We start from the raw sequence: 18711 nt of genomic DNA, 5'->3' as shown, positions 1-18711 counted from the left end.
AGTCCTGGGACCAACCTTGTTCAATTTATTCATAAACAACATTGAGGTCGGGATCAGTAGTTCGATATCAGTTTTTGCAGATGACACAAAATTGGGCAGGGCAATAACTTCACAACATGAAGCAGATATCCTGCAGAATGACCTGGACAAAATAACAGAGTGGGCAACGACATGGCAAATGAGGTTTAACGTGGAGAAGTGTAAGGTTTTGCACTTGGGGACTAAAAACATAAAATCACAATACACGTTAGGAGGGGAGCCCTTGGGGGAATCAAAAATGGAGAAGGATCTGGGAGTATTGGTTGATGATAGATTAGGAAACAGCATGCAATGTCAAGCGGCAGCTTCCAAAGCCAACAGAATATTAGCATGCATAAAGAAAGGGATGCATTCCAGAGATAAGACTATAATCCTTCCACTTTATAAAACTCTGGTCCGACCGCATCTGGAGTATTCCGTCCAGTTCTGGTCGCCAGTCCTCAGGAGGGATGTGTTGGAGCTGGAGAGAGTCCAGAGAAGGGCAACTAAACTAATTAGGGGATTGGAGGACCTTGACTATGAAGAGCGTCTACAATCGCTCGATTTATTCTCCCTGGAGAAGAGACGTCTGAGGGGGGACATGATAGCAATTTATAAATATCTTAATGGGGATCCCAGCTTAGAAAAAAAGCTGTTCATTCGAAGGGATTGCATGAGGACTCGAGGGCATACAATGCGATTAGAGGAGAAGCGCTTTAACCTCAGGCAACGCGGGGGGTTCTTTACTGTTAGGGCAACAAGATTGTGGAATTCTCTACCACAAGAGGTGGTTTCTGCGGGTAGTATGGTGGCTTTCAAAAGACTCTTAGACTTACATCTCAAGGATCAGAACATTCAGGGGTATGGGAGATGATTACAGCCACACATGCCTACACAGGTTGAACTGGATGGACTATTGTCTTTATTCAACCTCACCTACTATGTAACTATGTAAGGTTTTTTTTATCTAATATATTCTATGCATTAAGATTAAAAGCCTTCTGTGTGCAGCAGCCCCCCTAATACTTACCTGATCCCCATCTCTATCCAGCGATGTCCACGAGTTCCTCGGCCATCCGGGACTCTCCCTCCTGATTGGCTGAGACGGGGGGGGGGGGGTTAGCTATATGTCAAGGCAAAGTGTCTACTCCCTGTACGTACCTAAATATTTAGGCTACCTTCTGACCATCTGCTGGAAACACTAAATACCTAGTTATGTCCTAGTTTTAATACTTTTTCACCTGAAAAATGAGATTTCCAGGAGAGGTGAGCAGTTGCAGTTTACATTTATTTTTCTCCACACAGGTTTCCTTTACAGCAAACTAGATTAGGTGATAAGAATCTTTATTGTACTTCCCAGGATGAATTTTCTTGTAATCCTTTTCTTTCCAGGGCAATGCAGCGTCTGGAGGCTGCCAGAGAATACCGAAATATTCCAGAATCCACAAGGACCTCTCAGAAACAAGAGCTGCACAAATCTCTCAGAGTAAGCATATGATATTTAAAGTGGAGTTCCACCCTATTTTTATACTTACCTCCATCTTCTCGCTCCGGGTCACCTGAAAAAGAAATGGATAATCGCATATTTTTTTTTTTTTACTTACCTCGTAGCGAAGAAAATATACTTACCTTACTTCCTTCTTCCTCGGCCGCGGCCCGTCGTCACTTCCTGGCTCTGCAATGATTCCTGGGAGCTGGACGTCATAGCTCCCAGGAATCATTTCGCCTGCACCGGCCCCGACGTCAGTTCCGGGTCGCGCGCGTCATCCCCTTCTAAACAGCTTCTGGGCATGCCCAGAAGCTGTGGAGGGATGACGCGCGCGACCCGGAAGTGACGTCGGGGCCGGCGCAGAGCATCGTGGGACCAAAGAAGGCGGAAGAAGACGCCGAAGAGGACGCGCTGGCTTCAAGCTGCCCACATCTGAGATGGCAGCGCTGGACAAGACGTTTGCAAGGTAAGTATTTGTCCTAACAGGTAAGTGCAACCCGGGACAGATCAGAGGCTAGCCATTGTGGAATGCACTAGCCCTGACTGTCCCGGGGGTATTAAAAAAAAAAAAAAATCCAGGGTGGAACTCCGCTTTAAAGTTGGACAGTTGATCAAGATGGTTGTAGATTGTGTTGTATGGTGTTTATTAATTGCTAACCTACTTTTTTTTTCTATTACAGTCCCTTAACAACTTTTGCAGCCAAATTGGAGATGACAGACCTTTGTCATTCTGTCATTTTAGTCCTAATTCTAAACTCCTGGCTACAGCATGTTGGTGAGTGAGATTGCTAATGTGCTTTGGAAGTGCTGGTATTCCATTCTTTACAGGACCTCTAAAAAATGCTGCATGCATGCAGAAAAGAGCTACAACTAGTATTAGCAGCTATGTATGTGAAAGTCCTATGCCGATACAGAAATGGATATATCTAATATTTGTTAAGCTTTGCTTTGGGGGCTAAAAGATGCTAAAATGAAAGCTAACCATTTTTCTTTTTCTCATTACTGGACCGGATTATACAGGGGAATTAACTAATTCCCCTTTATGTTAATGGGGGAATACAGATGTGGGCAGAGGAGTTGAGAGCAGCTACAGTTGCACTGGTATGTGCCATGTCCGTCACAGACATGGTATGCAACAGAGAAGAGATCACTCCTAATTAACATGGGGGCACAGCATCTGCTCCATTTTCTCAGCTTAGAAGAGTGGGGCAGATTTTTTTCTCTGCCACACTGTTTATTCCCCCATAGAGTAACATTTGGTTATTTTCCCCTGACCCTTGTTGGAATATACACCTAGGTTTATCCCAAGATTGTTTAAACTCACCTCTCTTCCAAGCAATCCACTACACTCTTTCAGTAAAATAATTTCTAGGGATAGATTTTAAGTTTTGTCCTACTAGTTTAGAGTGTGGTGGAAAATATTTCCAAGTTAATACCAGCTAAAATGTTAATTTCTATTTTCTTTAATTCATGATCTGGATTTTCAGATCACTGTAAATGTTATCTAAAGAGACAGCACTGCTTTCCGGCTCCCTTTGTTTGATTGAAACTTCCTACTGAACTGTGTGGCGAGAATTATTCCAGTTGTGTAGATTTCTTTCAGCACAGTTGAAATAGCTGAAAATGTGAAGAGTCTGGAGCTCCATATTGTAGATGGATAGTAGACTGCATCTTAATGTGCTGTATTTCATACTTTAAAAAAATTAACACTATAATACCAAAAGTATTGGGACACCTGCCTTTAACCACACACAAACTTTAATGGCATCCCAGTCTTAGCCCGTATAGTTCAATATTGAGTTGGCCCACCCTTTGAGCTATAACAGCTTCAACTCTTCTGGGAAGGCTGTCTACAAGGTTTAGGAGTGTGTCTATGGGAATGTTTTGAAGATTCTTTTTATTGAGTTTTTTGAAAAAGAGTAAAATATAAAACAGAGCCTATTGGGCAATGAGCATACCCAGGCTGGGAACATATACTGTACATAAACATAGATTAGAGCAAACCATACCACTAGTGGACTAACTGGCACTTAAAACAGTAGTGTGCTCCAAAAAACCATGAGGACACCTGCAAAGTGTATGTCTTCATCTGTTCAGGGTCTAAACATTCAGGACCTAAAGCCCCGTACACACGTCCCGAATGTCAGCCGAACGATCGGCCGTCTTTTGTCCGGTGCTGTCCTGTCGGCTGAAAACTGCAAAAGACTGCACATGAATTTTGTCGGCCAACAACAGCCGACCGCAGAAGTGATGTCATGTGATGGTTAACTTTCCGTGTCTGCGTTAGTAGAAGGGGCTTCAGTCCAGATATCCCATACTTTGTGGAACTTTTTAGGGTATCCTATTGACAGGTAAGTGGCCTTATATTGGGGCAGATTGGAATTGACCATTTTTTTCCCATACTGCTAAGGCAGATGATAACTTTCAGTGAAGTATGATCGTTTTCCTTGCATAGAACAATAGTTGTTTGAACATTCTTCCAGAAGCGTGTTTGTGAGGTCAGACACTGATGTGGACGAGAAGGCCTGGCTCGCAGTCTCCATGCTAATTCATCCCAAAGGTGTTCTATCTGGTTGAGGTCAGGACTCTGTAGGCCAGTCAAGTTTCTTCACACCAAACTTGCTCATCCATGTCTTTATGGACCTTGCTTTGTGCACTGGTGTGCAGTCATGTTGGAACAGGAAGGGGCCATCATCAAACTGTTCCCACAAAGTTGGGAGTGTGAAATTGTCCAAAATGTCTTGGTATGGTGACATTTTAAGAGATCCCTTCACTTTAAACTAATGGGAAAAGCCCAACCCCTGAAAAACAACCCCATACCATAATCCCCCCTCCACCAAATGATTTGGACCAGTGCACAAAGCAAGGTCCATAAAGACATGGATGAGCGAGTTTGGGGAGGAGGAACTTGACTGGCCTGCACAGAGTCCTGACCTCAACCCGATAGAACACCTTTGGGATTAATTAGAGCAGAGACTGGGAGCCAGGTCTTCTCTTCCACATCAGTGCCTGACCTCACAAATGCGCTTCTGGAAGAATGGTCAAACATTCCCATAGACACACTCCTAAACCTTGTGGACAGCCTTCCCAGAAGAGTTGAAGCTGTTAAAAGCTGCAAAGGGTGAGCCAACTCAATATTGAACCCTACGGACTAAGACTGGGATGCCATTAAAGTTCATGTGTGTGTAAAGGCAGACGTCCCAATACTTTTGATAATATAGTGTTTTTTTGGGGGGGAGGGGGGGTTTTTAGTCCTGTCAATAAGAGATGAAGAAAATATGTCAAAAACCACTATACATTCTATTTTAAGTTGTATTGTATTATTTTTGGGGCATACAGGCTAGCAGATGATGATAATCTATTGAATATGAAGCCGATAATATTCTCTGGTATCTTCTCTCCTAGGAGTGGACTTTGCAAACTGTGGTCAGTTCCAGACTGTACCCCTGTGCGCACATTAAGAGGTAAATACTGCATCACCTTAAAGCTAAACTACATTTATTTACGGGTATTTTTTTTTTTTTATTGTACTTTAAGTTAATACGTGTTTTAAACTCTGTGCGTGTACCCTACTGTGCAAAAGATTTAGGCAGGTGTGAAAAAATGCTGAAAATTGAGTAATGCTTTTAGAAATAGGAGTGTTAATGGTTTATTTTTATCAATTAACAAAATGGAAAGTAAGTAACAGAAGAGAAATCAAAATCAAATCAATATTTGGTATGACCACCCTTTTGGCTTTATAACCGCATCAATTCTTCTAGGTACACTTGCACTTGTTTTGAAGGGACTCGGCAGGTAGGTTTTTCCAAACATCTTGAAGAACTAACTACAGATCTTCTGTGGATATAGGCTACCTCAAATCTTTCTGTCTCTTCATGTAATCCCAGACAGACTAGATGTTGATAATCAGGGCTCTGTGGTAGCCAAATTATCACTTCCAGGACTCCTTGTTCTTCTTTAGGCTGGAGATAGGTTTTAATGGCATTGGCTGTATGTTTGGGGTTGTTATGCTGCAGCAGAATAAATTTGGGGCCAATCAGTCTTTCCTGGTGGTGAAGCACTTAAAATATTGATAAAAGATGTTACAGGATAAAGGCCTCAAAACCTTCTGGCGCTTTTATCTCCTCGAAATGCAGAGCATCATACCGCTTTCTCTTCGTGCTTCAACTTCTAACCCAGCCCTTCCTTCCAGCGTAAAACTTAGAACACAAAGCCCAGCAAGACTATCACAAAGTCCTCTCCACAGGTTTTTAGATTCTGAAGTGAGTAAGTAAAACCCTCCCCTGTCTCCAGGGACCAATGAGGCGATATCTAGGAGACAACGTCATCCCTGTTTTGACATCTCAATTTCAACCTGTATCTGTAACACTGATTGTGTTCTGTTATACTTTTCTATGTTTTCTTTGCTGATATTCAACATTAGCCATAGGCTTTCTCTCTTGGACATTATACCGGTTTTGTATTTTGATAAAAAACCTTAAATGTAAAATTATAGAATAAAAAAGTCCTCTCCACCCTTGCTCCACCCAGACCTTGAGGTCTGTTACAGTTTGCATTCCTTTGGGTCACAGACACCCCAAACCTATGGGTTTAGTTTGCGGTTTCAAAGGGGTACAAAATAGAGTTCCAAACTCTACCCCTCGTTATTTTCTTATGTCAAACCAACCAAAATCTGCTTAGGACAGTCTGATTTACAAACTGCCTTGAAGTAACTCCTCACAGGGAGCAGTTGTTCTGGTCCTTCTTGAGGATAGCTGCTGAGGATTCTGTTTAACCCCTGTTCAGGGTACCAAAACCCAACAGAGGTATTTGGCTTATCCTGGACCTAAAATACCTACACAAGTACGTTCACAAGCTTGGTTTGGAATCTGCAAGGTTATTTATTGCCTTTCTGAGACAAGGAGAATACATGTCGTGAGTAGACATTCAATATGCCTACTGACGTGTTCCCATTAACCCATCTCATGAACGCTTTCTGCACTTCACAGTAGGAGACAAACAATTCCAACTTTTTGCACTGCCATTTGGCCTATCTTCTCCACCCAGAGCATTCACAAAGGTTCTTACACTCCTGCTCGCCCTCTTAACTCATTTCATCCAGGTTACCAGGTACCTAGACCAACTTCTTAAGGATTCATCTCCACAATTCATCTCCTCTTACAACTGTCTGCAAACATCCAAAGGACTATGCAGATTCTATATACTTTGTTAGGTAATCAGCCTCCAAACGTCTGTCCTCCAGCTTTACATGTGTCTGGAATATCCAGGTCTCATCTTAGACCTGAAACAGGCCAAGGGTATTCCTTCCACCATCAAAGCTGGTCTCTCTGAGGTCTCATGCTTAAACTTACAATCAAAAAGGTACTCCTCTTTGAGACTCTCCATGAGAGCTCTGGACTTCATGGTTGCCTCATTCAAAGCTGTTCCTTTCACTCAGTTCCACTCAAGGTCCCACAAATACAACACTATTGGACTGGAAAAAAACACTTATCTCTCAACCTCCGTATGCTTCTCCTCAGCCAAGCAACAAACAGACTACAGGTCACAGTCCAAGAAACTAGGTCACCCAGTGAAGCAAAGCTTCTTATCAGCATCTTTGAGATCAGAGCAATATAATTGGCTCTGCACCTCTGTACCCTGCTTCTTCAGGGACCCTCTATCAGGGTGCGTTCAGATAATGTCACGGCAGTAGCCTAGATCAATCATCAGGGTGAACAAGATCCAGTCTGCCTTGACAGGAGCAAATCTGGTCGTCCCCTTGATGGAAAAGTATTGCCCAGCAATCTCTGCTTTTCACATTCTATTGGAAGGTGGGTTTCCTCAGCCGTCATGGCCTGGACCAAGGGGAATGGTCCCTTGATCCTGACCTCTTCAGTTTCCTATGTCAGAAATGGGAGACCCCAGATGTGGAGATCCTGTCCTCCAGCTTCAACATCAAGTTGCCCCTGTGAAGAATGACCATACACCCTGTCAGGACATTGATTGCTTTTATTGATGCATTTCAAAGGATACTAAGTGAAAACATCAGAGCACAGATGAGAACAGATGTTGACACGTTTCACACTAAACAGTGCTTACTCATAATGTCATGAGTAAGCTCTGTTTAGTGTGAAGCACGTTAAAATCTTTTCTCAGATGTGCTCTGTTACTTGAGCTGTGATGTTTTCACTTTGCTTTTATTGAAGCATTTTATTAGATACAATGGACATCCTCACGGTGTGCAGCTGTGTGTCTTCATTTCCTGCTGTTCTCGGAGGCGAGCTGGGCAAGCACCTCTCTGAATAGACGTGTGGTATAAGGGTGGTAAGTACACACACCTTAAACAGTCTCTATCTTTGTTTGAACAAGTTGCCCCTATTTGTGGACAGGACCAGTGATTCTTTAGCACTGGCATTAGATGCTCTGGTAATCCCATGGACTAAGTTCAGGTTAAGATATGCCTTTCCTTCCAGTGTTGGTTCTTCCCTGACTCTCCTGCAAGATAGTTGAAGAGAAGATAGTGGTGTTTTCTCATTGCACCAAACTGACCCAGGAGAACCTGGTACACAGACATGCTCAGACTCTTAGGAGAGGACCCCTGGCCTCTCCCAATTAGGCCAGACCTGCTGTCCCAAGCCCTCTTGTACCATCCTGTTTTTCAGCAATTTGCTTTAACGACATGGCTGTTGAGCCCTAGGTCTAAAGGCAGGGTTATATATGACACTACTACCCTACCTGGAGATCTTTATTCGATTATGTGAACACAGGCATTTCAACCTAAGAAATTTTTCAATGCCTTGTATTTTTGCCTTTCTGCAGTCGGGAATTCACTAAGCTTTGGCTCTAAGTACTATTTAATGGAAGGTTTTTGGACTTGTCTATCCTATTTGAAAAGGTGTTAGAGATCAGCCCCCCATACCTGCACCCTGTGTTTTCCTTGGGATCTCAATCTGGTCCTCTCTGCCCTGCAGAAATCACCCTTTGAACTTATTAGGAAACTCCCCTTGTGTTTTCTCCTGCAAAATGGCCTTCATGGTGGCTATCGCATTTGTCACATGTTTCATAGTTAGAAGCTCTCTTAAGGATCCCTTCCTAATCCTTCACAGGGAAAAAGTAGTCCTACGTCCTGCTTGCAAGCATCCCAAAGGAATTGCTCTTCATTGTCTGGATGAGCTGTCAGAGTCAGAAAGACTGACACTTTTTTTGTCAAGGCAATGGGTCTCTTAAAGAACACCCTCCAGGTCTGCTATTGCTAGATGGATAAGAGACATGCCTCCTATACCCTTAGTTGCTCAGTCCTCTATATTGGTGGGTATTTCCTGAGCATTCCACCATCTGGCATCTGTTGCTCAGCTTTTTAAAGCTACCACATGATCATTAATTCACTCGTTCTCCAAGTTATACCAGATGGATGTCCAAGCCTCTGCGGGTATATCTTTTGGCAGTACGTTTTTTCAGCAGCGGCAGTACGTTTTTTCAGCAGCACCCCTGGGTTGGGTCTTTGACCCTTTTCTGTTTCGTGGGGCCCATTGGTATGTTTTTTTTTTGCCTTGTTGCACACCCTTCTGATGCATTGCTTGGGTCATCCCAAGCTCTATGAATATCCAGCCTGTGTCCTCTACTGTACTATTAAAGCGGAGTTCCAGCCTGTTTTTAAAAAAGAAATTAAAAGTCAGCAGCTACAAATACTATAGTTGCTTACTTTTAACCTAAGGACACTTAACCTGTCCAGGGAGCCTGCAATGTTTGCACCCAAAGCCGACCCTTCTATCAGCCCTAGGTGCAGGTGCCGGCGCCGGCATCCTTATTAAAAAAAACAGGAAGTGAAGCCTTGCGGCTTCACAGCCTGTTTCCTACTGCACATGCATGAGTCACGCTGCTCTTTCTGAATGGTCCCGCTGTCTTCTGGGACCTGTGTGTGTCTCCCAGAAGGCAGCAGGGGGAATGAGGAGAGGCCGCAAATGATGTAGGTCGCCACGGCGCCCTTACTCAGAAGTGGGAGCGGGTACCTGTTTTTTTACAGGTATCCGCTCCCCCTGAAAAGTGCCAAATGTGGCACCGGAGGGGGGAAGCAGATAAGAAGAGCATCCACTTTTGGGTGGAACTCCGCTTTAAGATAAAATAATCTCTTACTCACCTTTAAATTCAGTATCTTGCAGTATAATATAGGACAGCAGCCACCCTCCACTTTCTTTCTGTGTTACTCTGAATTGCTTGCTAAAAAACCTAGGTCTCACAGAGTGGGGTAGGGTTATAGGGGTATGGCAAAAGGGGGTGTGACCAATGTGTTTCAATCCAGGTTTTTATTTTTTTTTATTTTTTTTTTTAGTGGTTGTTGTCATGTTGAATCAGGTGTAGTCTGTGGATTTGGTCTAATATTTCTGTTTGACCCCCACCAGGACATAACACAAATGTGGGAGCCATTGTGTTCCACCCCAAATCCACAGTATCGGTGGATGAGAAAGATGTGAATCTGGCTTCCTGTGCTGCAGATGGATCTGTAAAACTATGGAACCTGGAGAGGTAAGATTCCCTGGCAGTGTGTATTTGCATTGGGGGCTTCTATAGCAATTTTAGCTGCAGAGAATGCCTTTCCTCTTTCTGTCATTTTTTGTGTGGGAGACCACGCTGGACTGACTGGATTGGTCACTAGTCCTGAGTGGGTATTTGTATGGGCAAAGAAGAAGGAATGCCTTCCGGTGGATAGTGCCCAGTGATGAATGGTGGTGATGGGCCCTCTTGGGGACTGGGCTGCTGCCATTTCTGTGCTACCTTAAGGCAATTTCAGCATGTAGTCTTGGATAAAACGTAAGGCGCACCCAGTGTCCAGAGAAATGTGACTTCTAAAATCTGGTTCATGGATCTTTATTAAAAATTAGAAACTTGTGCATCAATTCAACCCATTTTGGGGGATCAGACTCCCCCTTTTTCAGGGCTGTTGCTGCGTTCTGTTGAGTATGAAAAATTTCTATGAGTAGTTATGTTGGATCAAGGTTCTTAAATGGCAGCATGATGGCTTTTGTTGTATAGGCAGCCTATACAACAAAAGCTGACATCCTGCCATTTGGGAACCTTTATCCAACATAACCACTCATGGGAATTGTTCCCACCAAATAGAACACAACAGCCCTAAAGAAGGGGGGGGAGTCTGTTCCCTCGAAATGCGTTGATTTGATGTACATGTTGCTAATTTTTAATAACCAGGTTTTAGAAGTCGCATTTCTCTGGACACTGGGCACGCCTTTCTTTTTATCCAAGTCTTTCTGTCATATGCAAATGATAGGGGGGAAAGATTAAAGTGGTTGCAAAGGCAGGTTTTTTTATCCTAATGCATTAAGATAAAACATTTTCTGTGTGTAGCAGCCCTCCTGATACTTACCTGAGCCCCATCACAATCCAGCGATGTGCACAAGTGCCTCAGCTGTCCGGGACTCTCCCTCCGATTGGCTGAGACACAGCAGTGGCACCATTGACTCCTGCTGCTGTCAATCACAGTCAGTTAGCCAGTAAAGAGAGAGAGGGGGCGGGCTGAACTGCTGCTCCACATCTTAATGGACACCCACAACTGCAGCTTGGCTTGGATGCCTCCATAGCCAGCTGCTTACTGTGGGGACACTCGACAGGAGGAAGGAGCCAGGAGCGCTGGCAGGGGACCCGAGAAGAGAAGGATCTGGGCTGCTCTTTGCAAAACCACTGCACAGGGTAGGTAAGTATAACATGTTTATTTTTAAAGGAAAAAAAAAGGAGACTTTAGTATCAATTTTAATATGCTGCTGTGGAAGTCAGCTTCACTTTGAGAGCATTTCCCTGTAGCATGTAATCTATGAATTTCTCTGATTTAACAAAAATAATGAAGAGCAAGCCTAAAAAGATCAGAAAATACTATCAGAAACAAGCAGGTTGGAACAATTAACAGCCTTACCTGGTCCAGTTCCCTTATATTGAATCTTCCCTCTGCTGCAGAACTGCACCTCCCTGAAGAATCTTTACATCCGCCACACTTCCAGGTGTGTTAGATGCCGGCTTCCCCCACTGCTCTCCATGGTAGCTTCTCCCAGCCTTTGTCACTACCGTGTCCCGTAGTGACATAGGGGCTGTCAAGACGAACCAAGCAGCACGGCAGGGGAAGCATACTGTTGGCACATCCAGAAGTTTGTTAAATGTATAGATTCTTTGGGGGGGGTGCAGATCTGCAGCAGAGGGTAGAGTTAATGACTGGTCACCAGGCCTGAAAGGTGTGAAGTCTTTCCCTTTACACGTTTGCTCTTAGGTGAACACTGTAGTGAAAAGCGTAGAATACATGCTCTCAAAATTTTAATGTTCAAGTTGGGTTGGGCAATTTAATAATCTCATTGCTATTGTGATCTTCCAATTGCAGTCCCATAAGAATCTGTTAGAAAGCTATCCAACATATACCAAAACTGAAGTATTCCTTTCTCTTTAATTTCTCAGTAAGAATTATTTAATTCATCCCTCTGCTGACTTCTAGTGCCAGTTCTGGTGCTACTGAATAGTGTGGCACTGGTAAAATAGACAAGACTGCTCTGTACTACCAACTAACCAATATAACAACTCATCACAATGCATGTAGCTCCACAAAGATAAACAATGGAGGACATTCGTTCTTCACACACACTGCCACGTGAAACGCACTCTTAACGAGTAGCGTGTAGCATGACCGTGGGGGAGCAAAGTATTTTCAGCCCCCTAGAGAGATGGCTCACCACAACAACAGCTCAGCATAATTATACCTTCAGAGAAAAGAGGTTTACTACTTAACAAGAGGGAGGCAAGAAAAATACTCTTCTCCAAGTTAATCAGCATCCTTAATTAGAACTTTGAGGTTATCTCATCTCTATAAAACAGGCCTAATGTGCTCTGTTTAGGAAGGCCAGAGATAAGAATGGATTATTATGCTTTTTCTGAACGCATTACGTTATGGCAAATAGTCCAAGAGCAGGATAGAGTATCAGCTGATGTTTTCATTTATTATTATTATTATTTTTTTTTTTTTTTTTGAGGGTATCTTAGTCTAATGTACACGTGAAAGAAAGCCACTTCAACTAAACCCGTGTTTTACCCATGCAGGACAAAGCGACAGGTTCACCTAAATACCCCATCCCCCAGCAACATATACCTGTTCTTAACTCCCCCACCAATCAATTTGCTGCCAGGAGTAAAGAGAAATACTCAGCACTTCCAGGTATGGAGAAGCATGTGAATGCTCTCCTTCCTCAGTGACAGTGCTGGTGCTTAGTGATTAGCCTGGTGCTGTCACATGCTTGGTTAGTCCTCAGCCCAGTGAAAGTTCTGGAGCAAATCTAAGTTTACATGGGACTTCCATTCCAAGCTTCTGGTGGAGCAAAGCAAAAGTGAGTATGTAATGTGGGGGGGGGGGTGAAGGAATGTTGTATGTCTGTTGTTTTCCCTTTGTTGATGTATTATTTCAGAGGCAAAGGTAAGGTACCAATTTGACAAGGTTTTTTTTTAGTCACTCTTCTCTGGGATCTTGGGGTAGGCGATGTCTGCAATTGTCACCCAAAATTAAATATTTAAAGTGTCCTTAACTCCTTGGCGCCAAGCTTACAGAAATATGCAGCTCTACTGGACTGGGCTTTTTTCTGTGGAGCCGCATATCTACAGTGCCTTGCAAAAGTATTCGGCCCCCTTGAACTTTGCAACCTTTTTCCACATTTCAGGCTTCAAACATAAAGATATAAAACTGTAATTTTTTGTGAAGAATCAACAACAAGTAGGACACAATCATGAATTGGAACAAAATTTATTGGATATTTCAAACTTTGTTAACAAATAAAAAACTGAAAAATTGGGCGTGCAAAAGTATTCAGCCCCTTTACTTTCAGTGCAGAAAACTCTCTCCAGAAGTTCAGTGAGGATCTCTGAATGATCCAATGTTGACCTAAATGACTAATGATGATAAATAGAATCCACCTGTGTGTAATCAAGTCTCCGTATAAATGCACCTGCACTGTGATATTCTCAGAGGTCCGAGAGAGCATCATGAAGAACAAGGAACACACCAGGCAGGTCCGAGATACTGTTGTTGAGAAGTTTAAAGCCTGGATTTGGATACAAAAAGATTTCCCAAGCTTTAAACATCCCAAGGAGCACTGTGCAAACGATAATATTGAAGTGGAAGGAGTATCAGACCACTGCAAATCTACGAAGACCTGGCCGTCCCTCTAAACTTTCAGCTCATACAAGGAGAAGACTGATCAGAGATGCAGCCAATAGGCCCATGATCACTTTGGATGAACTGCAGAGATCTACAGCTGAGGTGGGAGACTCTGTCCAAAGTACAACAATCAGTCGTATACTGCACAAATCTGGCCTTTATGGAAGAGTGGCAAGAAGAAAGCCATTTCTTAAAGATATCCATAAAAAATGTTGTTTAAAGTTTGCCACAAGCCACCTGGGAGACACACCAAACATGTGGAAGAAGGGGCTCTGGTCAGATGAAACCAAAATCAAACTTTTTGGCAACAATGCAAAACGTTATGTTTGGCGTAAAAGCAACACAGCTCATCAATCACCCTGAACACACCATCCCCACTGTCAAACATGGTGGTGGCAGCAACCTGGTTTGGGCCTGCTTTTCTTCAGCAGGGACAGGGAAGATGGTTAAAATTGATGGGAAGATGGATGGAGCCAAATACAGGACCATTCTGGAAGAAAACCTGATGGAGTCTGCAAAAGACCTGAGACTGGGATGGAGATTTGTCTTCCAACAAGACAATGATCCAAAACATAAAGCAAAATCTACAATGGAATGGTTCACAAATAAACATATCCAGGTGTTAGAATGGCCAAGTCAAAGTCCAGACCTGAATCCAATCGAGAATCTGTGGAAAGAACTGAAAACTGCTGTTCACAAACGCTCTCCATCCAACCTCACTAAGCTCCAGCTGTTTTGCAAGGAGGAATGGGCAAAAATTTCAGTCTCTCGATGTGCAAAACTGATAGAGACATACCCCAAGCGACTTACAGCTGTAATTGCAGCAAAAGGTGGCGCTACAAAGTATTAACCTAAGGGGGCTGAATAATTTTGCACCCCCAATTTTTCAGTTTTTATTTGTTAAAAAAGTTTGAAATATCCAATAAATTTTGTTCCACTTTATGATTGTGTCCCTCTTGTTGTTGATTCTTCACAAAAAATGAGTTTTATATCTTTATGTTTGAAGCCAGAAATGTGGCAAAAGGTCGCAAAGTTCAAGGGGGCCGAATACTTTCGCAAAGCACTGTATGTATCTCTCTTTGTGATGAGAGCACATCGCATTGCGCACTCCCAGTTTAGAGACCAGGGTCTCACCGAGAGCCCCGGGACCCAGAACTCCAGATTCTGGGTCACCTGATGGCTGTGATAGCCTCTGTTTTTCTATCATAGTGATCAGTCACTGTGAAGCCCGCCCTTGAGTTTTTGCTCTGAATGGATAAGAGAAATACATTGTATCTCTCTCTCCATGCAGAGAAAAAAAAACTGTGTGTAAAATAATAATAAAAAATACAAAAAAATTGTTTGAGCCAGGTCAGTGCCAGGGTTAGTGTTTTGGTCAAAGGTCCCAGTCAGTATATTTTGGTCAGGATTTTTTAATGAGAGCATTTTTTAAATTCTTGTTAGTGTCAGTGTTTTTTAGGTAGGATAGAAAGAAAAAAAAAAAAAAGCAAAATGCGCACTATTGTGGGTTGTACTACGGGTACAAACCACAACTAACATACACATATGTGGTATCGCTGCAATTGTCAGAAGCAGGAGAATTTAATTTAGGTTGTTCTTTGGAAGAAGGTTATGGTAGTAGCAAGAAATATACAGCTAAATAAATATATATATATATTTTTTTTTTTACTACTTTGGGCCAGTTTTTCTTTAATGATAAAACAACAAATTCGGAGATACCCATTACTATTTACCAGCAAATGAAAGCCCAATTTGTCCTGAAAAAAAACGCAGTATAATCCACCTGGATGCGCAAATTAGTTGTGATGATATGTACGGCTTTACTAACATGTCAAATGTGCAAAATTGTGCTTAGTCATTACCATTTTGTTCACCCTTAGATGTGAAGAGGTTAAAGGCAACATTTTTATTTTATTCTTGATAGCGTAAGGGAGAGTTATAACCTATTTCAGTTTTGTTTTGGCGATCTGTGTCCCTTTGCGAAGATTTCCCTTCACTGCCATAGCCAAACAGGAAGTAAGAGGTAATCCCTGTGTCACCAGAACCAGTGTCCCCAATTGGAAGATTTCCACTCTATTCCTGTTCTGACGGAGACACAGACAGCAATAAAAAAAAAAACCTAACAAAGGTTCTAATTCCTCTTCACTCTATCCAGAACTAAAAAAAATATTTTTGCCTTGACACTTTAAGGCTAAGTTCACATGTGGGCTTAGAGGATCCGGAAATCATTGCAAATGGCGGGACGCAGTGGCACCCCAAACGCTGTGCGATAATACCGTGATTTCCGGTACAAGAGCTTCTTTTGTGCGTCATGCGTCCAGCGATTCTGGCAGGTGGAAATCGTGGCAACATCGCACAGCTTTTGGGGTGCCATTTCAAATCACGGGCATCACACAGGCGTCCCGTGATTTTGCAATGATTTCCGGATCGCGGGCAGAATCGCGGTGATTCTGCCCCGCGATCCGCTACGCCCACATATGAATGTAGCCTTAAGGATAACTGTGCTGTATTTTCAGTAAACACATATTTAGAGGAGTTGTAGTGTTTACCTTATTATATTTTTTATGTATGACTTTTACAGTTTTGGATCTTGCTGTTCACTATTTTTGTTGTATTAAATATACAGATTTTTAGATTGGCCACCAGAGGGAGTGTTGAAGAATTCAGTGTATTTGATCTATGTGACTGATTTACTGGGGGAGCGGAGCATCTTTACTTTATAAATTGTGTAAATATTCACTTAAATTATCTATTCATGTGAAAAGCAAACTCCAGTTTGAATACATCTTGCAGATAAAATATGTACACACAGGAATTTGCTTTTCACATGGATTGGATAATTGAAGTGAATATTCACTCAATTTATCGACTGAAGATCCATAACTCCTTTAGTAAATTGGTCTCAATATCTTTAAAGCTCCTGTACTGAGTGTCCCACCCCCTGTGTTCAGAATGCAGAAGGCTGGCTGCTCAGCACAGGACATGGAAGCAAATGGAGATCACTGAGGTAGTGGTGTTTGTTACTGTGATTTCAAGCTTCCACTGGCATCAGGCAGATATGGTATATACATAGTTATGTTTGATTAATTAAAGTAGGGCACTACTCCAATTTTTACAAAAAGAAATCCCCCTAGTGCTGTGCAAAACAGAAGAAATCGAATGCGTGTGTTATTTCACCCATGCCACAAAACCTGTATGCCTTAATGTATGCCATCCATATAAAAAGTGCTCTCCACAAATATATTACATATTAAATTAGACACCATAAAAATGTGTATTCAACAATTTAGTTATATCATAGTGTCCATAGTTATTTTATAAAATGTTCATTTTAAGCCAAAGAACAAAAACCAAGACCAAAAAAAATACAAAACCAAAAATCCTTCTGTACAGTACTTGTGTTGCTCATTTAAAGTAATTGTAAAGTCTCGTTTTTTTCTATTAAAATAATAAACGTATTATACCTACCACCTCTGTGCAGTTGGTTTTCCACAGAGCAGCCCAGATCGTTCTCTTCTCAGGTCCCTGGCTGGAGCTCCTGCCCCCACAGCAAGCAGCTTACTATGGGGGCACCCAAGCCAAGCTGCAGCTCCGTGTGTATATTCGGACACGGAGCTGCTGTTTGGCCCTCGCCTCCTCTCTCTGCTGATTGGCTTAATTGAGTTTGATTGACAGCAGCAGGAGCCAATGGCGCCGCTGCTGTGTCTCAGCAAATCAGGTGAGAGATGGGGCTTAGGTAAGTATTAGGGGGGGGGGGGGGGCTGAGGGGAGCTGCTGCACACAGAAGATTTTTTGCATGGAATGCATTAAGATTAAAAACCTTCTGACTTTACAACCACTTAAAATCCCTTAATACCATCCACATGGTCATAAAGACCAATACAGCCTTAGTGTTTAAACACTAAGGCTGTGTTGGTCTTTATGACCATTTGGGTCTGGTGAGTGTACCCTAAAATTACATGCGGCACAGCCCTTTGTGTTTTGAGAACTGAAAGGGTCTTCACAGTAATAAACAAGGCACAGTGGATGGTATGAAGGGACTTAATGAGCAACACAAGTACTGCACAGAATGACTTTTGTGTTTTTTGTTTTGTATTTTTTGGTTTTTGATCTTTGGCTTAAAATGGACATTTTTTTTAAATAAGGACGGACACTAAGATATAACTAATTTGTTGAATACACATTTTTTATTTTATATATTTTTAGAAAACACTTTATATACTGTATGGATTGCATACCTCAAGCATATAGGTTTTGTGGCATGGGTGAAATAATACATGCATAAGATTTTTTTTTTTTTTTTTCAGTTTTGCACAACACTAGGGGATTTCTTTTGCACAAATAGGAGCTTTATTTATTCACACGTTTTTAGCAAGATGCTGACTTAAAGGAGGAGCTGCCATATAATTCCCAAAGATGTGAAGGTTGATGCCATTTATATTTGATTACTATACATAGTTACGTTGATCTAAGCTGTACCAATGTAACTCTGTATAAAATATTCATACCAGGAATTCATTTATCTTTAAAATGTACCACCAATTTAAAGTGTACTCTTTACAAATTTTTTGTGTTTTTATAACCTCAGAGTAAAGATTTCCTGGATCGGTCGCTTTACTCTAAAACAAAAAAAGAAAAAAGTTTCTGTTCACTATTTTATAAATTTTTTTTTTTTTTTTTTTTGCAGCGATGAGCCAGTCGCAGATATTGAAGGCCACACTGTGAGGGTGGCGAGAGTGGCATGGCATCCATCTGGACGTTTCTTGGGGACCACATGGTGAGCATTCTTCCATTTTGGACAGGGCACTGAGAATTACACAGACTGTGCAAGTATTCTTTAAATAATGATTGTCTTGTTTTCTTGCTGATTGATTTAGCTATGACCGTTCATGGCGCTTATGGGATCTGGAAGCTCAGGAAGAGATTCTGCATCAGGAAGGACACAGTAAAGGGGTGTATGACCTTTCCTTCCATGTAGACGGGTCTTTGGCCGGCACAGGGTAAGTAGAGAGAATCCCGCTGTGGCTGT

General features: G+C 42.2%; 2 protein-coding genes across 2 annotated transcripts in view; one reads left to right on the top strand and one right to left on the bottom strand.

Moving 5' to 3' along the window:
- Positions 1 to 18711, bottom strand: part of CDC26 (cell division cycle 26) — a 109037-nt gene that overhangs the window by 44643 nt on the left and 45683 nt on the right. The window lies entirely within an intron of this gene.
- Positions 1 to 18711, top strand: part of PRPF4 (pre-mRNA splicing tri-snRNP complex factor PRPF4) — a 31989-nt gene that overhangs the window by 10013 nt on the left and 3265 nt on the right. Inside the window, exons 5-10 of the mRNA XM_082264701.1 lie at positions 1411 to 1504; positions 2188 to 2282; positions 4913 to 4971; positions 9886 to 10009; positions 18370 to 18459; positions 18560 to 18682. Of these exons, the coding sequence (XP_082120827.1) occupies positions 1411 to 1504; positions 2188 to 2282; positions 4913 to 4971; positions 9886 to 10009; positions 18370 to 18459; positions 18560 to 18682 (585 nt within the window). The remainder of the gene's footprint in view (positions 1 to 1410; positions 1505 to 2187; positions 2283 to 4912; positions 4972 to 9885; positions 10010 to 18369; positions 18460 to 18559; positions 18683 to 18711) is intronic.

Source organism: Pelophylax lessonae (assembly GCF_965119305.1).
Source record: "Pelophylax lessonae genome assembly, chromosome: 7".
Taxonomy (NCBI): Eukaryota; Metazoa; Chordata; class Amphibia; order Anura; family Ranidae; genus Pelophylax; species Pelophylax lessonae.
The sequence above is the reverse complement of the archived record's forward strand: the minus strand, read 5'-3'. Positions and strand labels throughout refer to the sequence as shown.